Source organism: Procambarus clarkii, chromosome 85 (genome assembly GCF_040958095.1).
Source record: "Procambarus clarkii isolate CNS0578487 chromosome 85, FALCON_Pclarkii_2.0, whole genome shotgun sequence".
In the NCBI taxonomy this organism is placed as follows: domain Eukaryota; kingdom Metazoa; phylum Arthropoda; class Malacostraca; order Decapoda; family Cambaridae; genus Procambarus; species Procambarus clarkii.
The window spans coordinates 22,253,441-22,262,828 of NC_091234.1; the positions used below are offsets into that span (position 1 = coordinate 22,253,441).

General features: G+C 45.4%; 1 protein-coding gene across 7 annotated transcripts in view; it reads left to right on the forward strand.

The window, feature by feature from the left end:
* LOC123746735 (serine/threonine-protein kinase DCLK1) overlaps positions 1-9,388 on the forward strand; it is a 224,286-nt gene that overhangs the window by 175,170 nt on the left and 39,728 nt on the right. For all 7 annotated transcript variants that reach the window (XM_045728486.2, XM_069316827.1, XM_045728485.2 and 4 more), the window contains exon 11: positions 874-984. In XM_045728486.2, the coding sequence (XP_045584442.2) occupies positions 874-984 (111 nt within the window). The remainder of the gene's footprint in view (positions 1-873; positions 985-9,388) is intronic.

Here is a 9,388-nt window from a genome sequence, read left to right on the forward strand (position 1 = left end):
TTTTCCAGTTTACTGATGTCTTTCTTGAGATATGGGCACCATACAACTGCTGCATATTCCAGTTTTGGTCTCACAACAGTCAAACAGTTTCTTTACTATTTCACCATCCATGCATTTAAAAGTGATTCTGAAGATGGAAAGCATAGCATATACGCCTTGCATAAAGTTGAAAAGCATAGCATATGCTCCTGCACAAAGTTGGAAAGTATAACACATGCTCCCTGCACAAAGTTGGAAAGTATAACATATGCTCCCTGCACAAAGTTTGAAAGTATAACATATGCTCCCTGCACAAAGTTTGAAAGTATAACATATGCTCCCTGCACAAAGTTGGAAAGTATAACATATGCTCCCTGCACAAAGTTGGAAAGTATAACACATGCTCCCTGCACAAAGTTGGAAAGTATAACACATGCTCCCTGCACAAAGTTGGAAAGTATAACACATGCTCCCTGCACAAAGTTGGAAAGTATAACACATGCTCCCTGCACAAAGTTGGAAAGTATAACACATGCTCCCTGCACAAAGTTGGAAAGTGTAACACATGCTCCCTGCCCAAAGTTGGAAAGCAGGGCATATGCTCCCTGCATATGCCACGTTTTCTCATGTTTTTCTCACGTTTTCATATAGAACTTTGTTTTCCTCAGGCAACAATCTTCTATCCAGAACCACCCTTATATCTCTTCCTTTGTAAGAGTTCTTTAATGCCTTTCCACAGAATTTTTTAGGTTGTGTGTGTGTAAAAAATAGGAAAAAGCTGCGTTATTGTAAATGACTTGACCAGTGCTCTAATATAATGTAGCTGTTCAAGTTGCCATACATTCAAGCAAGTAGCATTATCGTGTTTAACCTGGTAATCATTTTTTCTTGAAGGATGACGAGGCGTTGGACCGGAACCTTCATATCCGTGTCTCCCATAAGTTGGGTCTCCACTTTGACACAAATGGCCCTCAGCACAAAGCTGCAGGAATCACGCTTATGTCTGTAAGTTAAATCAAATGTATTTCAGTACTCATATCTGTTAAAAGAACTTGAGTATGGATACTGTATTTTTACATTCTAATTTTATTCCCTTAATGTTTTTGCCTTATTGAATGATGCCACCTTAAAATCCAAATCATTTTCATTATTAAATCTATGGTTTGCATTGTACAAAAATAAATTTGGCTCCCGCACATGTCTGCCCTTTCTTACATGGCAGAACAATTAGGAAAGGTTGAGGTGTTGCCATGCTGATGAAAGAATACCTACAGGTAAACGAATTAATGATTGCCAACCCACGAGATAAAGGCATAATGGCTCTGGAGATTCGTAATCAGTATGACAAACTGATAATCATAAAGGCCTACAGTCCTTCGGCATGCATCATATGGACGAAGGTAGAGCTGAACAACAAACGAGAGGGTCTTAACAAACATGAGAAAGATTATAATTAAGAACAGATGAAGACAAGTCACAACTTTTGGTTCTTGGTGACTTCAACTTGAAGTCCATAGATTGGGAGGTCTACAAAGCATGAATGGAGGGCTTTTGGAAGGGTAGATTCGTAAACCTCATCCTGGAGACATTCATGTATCAACATGCTAAACAAGTTACAAGTATGAGGGAAGGGGATGTTCTTTCACTGCTAGATTGGATATTGACCAGGAAAGTAGGAGAGTTATTCAACACTGAGCACCTTTTCATTACTTAGGCAAAAGGGACAATGTCTTTTTGGGCATAATTTATGAATGTCGTATGAACTAGATCATAGGTTTCATCTTGGGTTCCGAGAGGATGCACACCTGAGCTAAGTATACAACTTAAATGGATTTTTCAGTAATCTCCGTGTACAGGAGTCTTGGCAGATATATGAAAAAAGGCTAACATAGGTCCAGTCTACAAAAGTGGCAGCAGGGAAGACCCCCCCTTAATTATAGACCTGCATCATTGACAATTGTAATAGTCAAAATAGTGGAAAAAATAATGAAATCTAAATGGGTGGAACAGCTGGAGAGAAATGATATTATAACAGACAGACAGTGTGGTTTTCTGTCTGGAAGATCTTGTGTAACAATTGTACTTAGTTTATATAATAAGAGCCATAGAGACTTTACAGGAAAGTGATGGTTGGGTTGACTGCATTTATCTGGACCTAAAAAAAGGCTTTCGACAGAGTTCCACATAAGAGGTTGTTCTGAAAACTGAACCGAGTCAGCGTTGACCGTCCATTCCGTGGAAAGGGGAATGAACTGAGAAAGGCAGTCTGCCAGTACGTTTGACACCCCCCTGAACGTGAACCGCCAAGAGAGCCAAACCCTGAGAACTCAGCATATGAGTCACCCAAAGCGACCAGCCCCAAAGAACCAAGAACTGCATCGAACCCCCGCGGTTCAGGCAATGAACCACCGGGATGCAGTCCGAATGGAGCCGGATCGTTGCTTCTCGACCGACACGACTCCTGAAGCGAATGCCACACCACCGCAAACTCTCGCGCTATGCTTTGAGCTCGATGGTAGGACGGACCCCACCGACCCTGGCTGGCCTGGTGAGCACTTGTCACAAAACCCCAGCCCGAAGTCTGGGCTAGGGTTGGGGAGGGGAACCCCCCCCCCCCTCTCTCACAGCCCTACTCCTGGGCTTGGGAGTAGAAGAACCCAAAGAACCCCATCAAGCAGGTATCAAGCAGCCGAGAGACGAAACATCCGTGAACACATCGAGCGAGGGCTCGGGGAGGCACCATGGCACAGAACCCCCGTAAAACCCACAGAGGAAGCCGGCAACGAAGCAGCCGACGCAAGGCTCCCGGGTTCCAAACCCATTGATCACGAGAAAGTCGGAAGGGACGACCCCGAAGAAACCAGAACATCAGCCGAAGCCAGATCAGACCTGATGGCTAGACCATCACAGCAAAGTTCAGGCTCCCGCACTGCTGCTTGAACAACCGACATGTGGCTCGGGTGCCCTCCAAAAACAGCTAGAGGTGGGATCACAGCCGCAACAGCGTCGTAGGAGGGAGAGACAAGGAAGCGGTCCAAGAGTCCCACACAAGACCCAGCCAAGTCCGAAACTGAGAGGGGAACCAAATGGGACTTCCTCCAGTTCACCAAGAACCTGAACTCGGCGAGCTGGGAAAGAACCAAATCCCTGGCAGACACGTGGACTGGCTGGGAGCCCACACCAGCCAGTCGTTGAGGTAAGCCAGAACCCGAACCCCTAACAGACGCAAATGGGTCACCACGACCCGGGTAAGGCTTGTGAACACTCGAGGTGCCAGATTCAAGCCAAATGGAAGGCAACAAAAGCGGTAAGCTTGTCGCCCCAAAACAAAACCGAGCCAGTCCCTAAACCCTGGATGAATCGGGATGTCATTATGCGTTCCGGAGGTCCAGAGACACCATCCAGGCACCCGGCCCCAAAAGCAGCCGGACCTAAGACAGAGTGGTAATCCGAAAGGAGGGGCAAAAGGCCCTGGGATTCGTACGAAACAAGTCCAGTGTGAATTGCAGATCCGCACAGTCCCATTTCAGAATTGAAAACCAGGAGGGAAAAGAGACGTTGTCATTTCGAAACGACCCAAAATGCTCACGAATCGTGGGACCAAGCGAGAGCAATCAGTGCGAACCCCCCCCCCCCCTATTGCTCCGAGATGCTGACGCCTTCAGAGGTGCCGGCCCCGAATCTGGCACTACTGGCTTACGACAACCAAAGGAACCCCAAGACCTGGCACGACCCTTCTGGGCAGGACCACCATGGCTCCCCCCCTTCCACAAGAACCAACAAGTCCGACATAGGCCGGTAACTAGACGAAGCCCCTGGAACCTCCACATCAGGACCCGGGGCTGAGCTGTCCTCCAAACCCTCTGCCTCTGGAGAAAAGGCAGAGTCCAGGGAGGTGGGGGGAGCAGGATGAACCACAGCATGGAAAGGACTAAGGGGTGCAGAAGAAACCAAAGTCGAAGCGACTAATACCCGCAAGTTCAGGTCCCTATAACCAAAGCGGGTCAGCTGCGGGACATCCGAAAAGGCAACCAACCTTGCGCGTTGCAGCAACCTAAACCTTGCATGCAACGCCAAAGCTGCTTGCACCCGAATATTAATCTCATTGGATTGGGTGAATTGGAGTACAAACAAGGAACACCACTCGCAGGACTCTGGGTCAAAGGTGTCATTGACCCAACAAGCAGCATGGCTGAGACAAAGGCAGTGAGTGTCACCCTGAGTCAAGAGGACAGAGCAACCTTCAAACTCGCGCAAGGCGAGGTGGGACTCTGGGGTCTCTTCCATCAGACCAATGAGCCCCCAAGGGGGTTTCCAGGGCCCCTTAGGCTGACTGCTAAGGGAAGCCCAGGCGAGGTACTGCTAACTGGTTATCCCAGAGCTACCAAGCAAACAAACTATAAGTGGAACCCCTGCGATGTGTGCAAGTACGGGGACCTAGTGGAGGGCCACTAAACTCCTACAAGTGGTCCTACCGCCACACCAGGCAGACCCCCGCCAGGCAAAACAAAACAAAAATAAAAGAAAACCCCCGCAAAAGCACAACGTCTCCAGGTGAACAGAACCGGTCGCTATGTGTATATCAGACAGCCGCACAGTACCTCGCACCCCTGCCAGCGATGAAACTACCTCCTACCCAATGGAAAACAGGAGCAAGAACCACCCCAGCTGAACCCCAAGGGTGGGCAGTCACTGAGCAGCAACAGAACCACGAGGAGGTATCAGGGAAGATAACCCTGGAGCCGCAAGGGCAGTACTTACAGGGCACCTAGGGAAGGCGGCCCTAGGTGCATGCAGCTCCAGTACTGTACTTTTGTGTTACTCCTGGCTCACACGATACCAAAACTGAGCAACAACACCGCATTGCAGCATTACTCAAAGGATGGTGCCAGAGTTGATTAACCGTTCGCCCTCACAACAGCCTGTGAACTGAGGAGAGTTGCCGGTGTGGAGGTCTGGGACTCCCAACCCCCCCCCGTTCCCCTCCTGGGAAGGGGGGGTTGCGCTGCGTTTGTGGTGACGTTATATTTGTTTTCTTTGTTTTCATTGGGGAGTTCTGTTGCTAGTTTGGCTTTTGGTTTGCAATTTATTTGATCAGCAGCAGTTTGTTTTGGAATTCCTACCTTTCTGGGTGCCTGACCTGGTAGATGACAAAGACTGCTTCCAATTACACGGGGGATTCTTTAGGCCATTGCTCCTCGTGCCTCTCTTGAGGGCGCCAGGTTCTGGCTCTGGTACCTTGAGTTATCTTGAGATGATTTCGGGGCTTTTTTTTTAGTGTCCCCGCGGCCCGGTCCTCGACCAGGCCTCCACCCCCAGGAAGCAGCCCGTGACAGCTGACTAACACCCAGGTACCTATTTTACTGCTAGGTAACAGGGGCATAGGGTGAAAGAAACTCTGCCCATTGTTTCTCGCCGGCGCCCGGGATCGAACCCGGGACCACAGGATCACAAGTCCAGCGTGCTGTCCGCTCGGCCGACCGGCTCCCTGGTAGGCCTAGAACTCCTTCGATTGACTGTTGCCACGGTCTAATATATACACATCCGCCCGGTAAAGCTCCGGGGAGCCGAAGGGTTTCTCCACAGAAAACCAATTATTTTGGCTGTGGCAATGTAGAAAATATGTGACATATATGACCAGAATGTGATCGCCCGTGCAGGAAGCTCACAGAGCCGGTCGCTCCTGTGATTCAAGACTAACGAGTTGCCACAAATATATTTTCATTTATTTTTTAATGCATTTTCACTGCTTTCTAATTATTTTTTTTTATCTGGTGTATATTTGAGTCCTTTACATTATATTCACAGTAAAACATTCATAATGTTCCAAGGAACTGTGATACATGTCACTAATGTGTATACAAAAAAAGTTTGTCACAATGTTACTTGTTCAATGTTCATTTTATTTACAATATGTTCACACACACACTATTTACAGTTACGCACTTTATTACACACTCAGTACTTCAGAAGTTACTGATAATCAAAGAAGCTGTCCATAGTACACAGCGCAACTTTGCACCCGATGCACCTGGTACACACAGATTTTCGCTTCCTGTTTCTTCGTTCTGTGTGCCTGCAAACCATGCACTCACGTACACCTTTGGCTTTAGCTCCTGTAGGGGGTATGTAGCGTAGCTTGTGAAGTGTAAGGTAGTCTTGAAAAGATCTTTATCCTGGTACAAAGTAATTGCAAAATTTTCGTCTTATCATTGAACCCTCTTTGCACTTTCCAAAGTCGATAATTTCGATCAACATTTGCAATGTTTTCAAAGTGTAGGCACCGTAGAAATATCAGAAACCTGTCTCATGACATGTACTTGTTGAACACTGGGCTTGGAACAGGGCTCTCTTTGTTCCAATAATCCTGTATTACGTGTTTCACAGAATGTTTCATAAGCAGACTCGGAGCTAAGAACACATACACTTCAGACATGTATGTATGTGTATAAAGTATATGTGGAAGCTGATCAGAATTACATTTCACCATTATAAATTCACATTAATGCATTCATAAATTTGTGTATCTATGTATTTATATATGTAGCTGAGCCTAACATTTTAAAAGCACTACGATCACCTTCTGTGGTTGTTCAATAAATCTCTGAACTGTATGTTTGACAAATCTCTCACCCTGTTCATGAAGGACAGAATAAAATGTATATATGCTAGTTAGCATTGTAAATGTGTGGCCACGTCTGTGGTAGAAAGTAATAGTCTCCAGTCTCCGTGGTGTAGTGGTAAGACACTCGCCTGGCGTTCCGCGAGCGCTTTGTCATGGGTTTGTAACCTGGCCGGGGAGGATTTACTGGGCGCAAATCCTTAACTGTAGCGTCTGTTTAACTCAACAGTAAAATGTGTACTTGGTTGTAACAACGATTCTTCGCGGCTGGAATCGTATTCCAGGGACCTGCCCGAAACGCTACACGTACTAGTGGCTGTACAAGAATGTAACAACTCTTGTATATACAATGGGGCCTCGACTTACGATGCTAATCCGTTCCCAGAGACGGATCGTAACTCGAAATATCGTAAGTCGAAGCGATTTTTCCCATAAGAAATAAAGGGAATTGAATTAATCTGTTCCCCACCCTCCAAAATATTAACATATAAATACATTTTATACTGAATACAATGCTTTTTCTAACTACAATACTGTATCTAAGTTGATCTTACCTTTATGGAGGGCTCTTGATGGCGTTTGGAAGATGGTGATGAGTTGGGAGGAGAGTTGTTACTCTTTGGAAGGGGAGTCCCCTTCCATTATCACATCAGGCAGTGATGTTTTCTCTGGGGTACTCTCTCTCCTATGTTTTGCCTGAACACCACTAGGATCTGGTGCTTGTTTGTCTCGCTACAAATTTGTCGAGACTTTTGTTTTTCCCTTCGTTTTAACATTTGTCTGTAATGATGCATCACAGTGTCATTGAATAGGTTAAGGCAACGGCCTACTGCAGCTTGATTTGAGTGAGTTGTTTCAGCAAAGGTTTGCAATTCTTCCCATGCTGCACACATTTTCTTAAATGTTGAGGAAGAGACATTCTGAACTCTTGTTTCTGCTCTATGGTCACCCTTACATGGGTTTTCATATGTTTATCCTTACCACTGACTTTCCTGGGACTCATGGCATGATATATAATAATTACTTTAATGTTCAAAATGCAAAAAATCACCACAAACGTGGAATTTCTTATAGGCGCGATCGTCACTAAGCGGGCAGCTGTAGTAAACTGAGGCAGGTCGGACCGCATGACCGGGAACCACATGCTCGGTCGACCCGAATGTGTACCAACAAATATCGGAAGTCGACGACACCATCGGATGTCGAGTCGCATTTTTCGATGAAATTTACATTGTAACTCGAAATTATCGTAAGTAGGGGCAATCGTAAGTCGAGGTGCCACTGTATCTCAAAAAAATAAAAAATAATAATAATAATAATAAAAAAACAGCCAAAGTGGTGTCTTTCCATCATGTCATACATGAAGCAGGTAATAAGCCATCAGTAATAAGTTTCGGTTGCAATGCATACCTGTTGGTTTCGTCAACAAGATGTTGCATGAATGGTTCATGAAAATAAAATAAAAATATTTAATATCACTCATATCTTCACCTGTATATGAGAATGTGAGTGCAACACCAACATCAGTATCATCAAATTGTGGTTTGTGTGGTACAAAATTATCACAGTCCTCCCTCATGAATTGGCCCGTGCTCCTTGTACTGGCACACTACCATCACTGGCATATCACCACCACCATGGAAGCCACTAACACACTGTTCATCTATGCTACTTGTATCAGATGCAACATCACTGAACCCAGAAAACGATTCATCTATAGTATCACTTTCTTCACAAATTGTATATAACACAGGTGGTAATGATAATGGCGAGGGCAATGGCCTGGGAGGCCGCAGCATGCCTGGCGCTCACCCTCTACTGCATACAATCGCTGTATTGACCTAATCTATGCTGTATTACTTGTATCCAAAACTTGTGTTAGCTCTTTATTGTGCCTTCATCAATATCACTACCCTTATGTTCAAACCATAAGGTCTGAATTTCATCATCAGAGAGCAATCTTTCAACACCGTGTCCAACAAGGGATTGGGAGTCAGAGGCGTGTGTGCCATCAATGGTTGCTCAATCAGAACTTAGCCAATTTGCGGCCCCTGGGGCATGCTGGGAATTTTGTTCAAGATGGCTGCCTCTCACTGGAGGTCTCAGGCATCCATCTCGTACCCAACCTATTATGCATGTGTGTTGAATCTTATGATATCCTAACATTGCTTAAGAGTCAGGTGGTGCACCGCTCATACCCCCATGTTTCGTCGAGTGGCGCAGTGCAGTGGTTAATTTTTTTAATCGGCTTTACTACTGCCTTTGTAAAGTGGCACAGTCTCTGCTGTTGTAAGTATTTTTGGGATAACACCAGTATCTAGACTCCATCTCCAAAAGATGTTTAAGGCTCGTGATACTGGTTTTATGCAATTCCTGATGAATATAGCATTCCAGGAATCTGGGCCTGGTGCAGAGTGCATGAGCATGCTGCCTATGGCTACTTCAAAGTTGAGTGGGGTTAGGGTAACATCTGATATATGGTTCCGTGGTGGTGTCACATAAAGAATTCACTTGGATCATTGATCTGCAGTGTGTTTTCAGGGGTTTCACTGAAAACAGAATCATACTGTAACCTCAGTATTTCACTAATTTCTTTGCTGTTATTTGTGAATGTTCCATCACCCTTGCACAAGGGCCCAATGCAGGATATAGTTTTTGTTCTAGATTTTTCAAAGGAGAACTAGTATTTTGGATTCCTCCTTATTTTGCTTATAGCCTTTTGCTCTCTTCCTTGCCTGGATTTTATATGATTCTTGCAACTTTAGTTCAATCATTTCTATTTTTCTA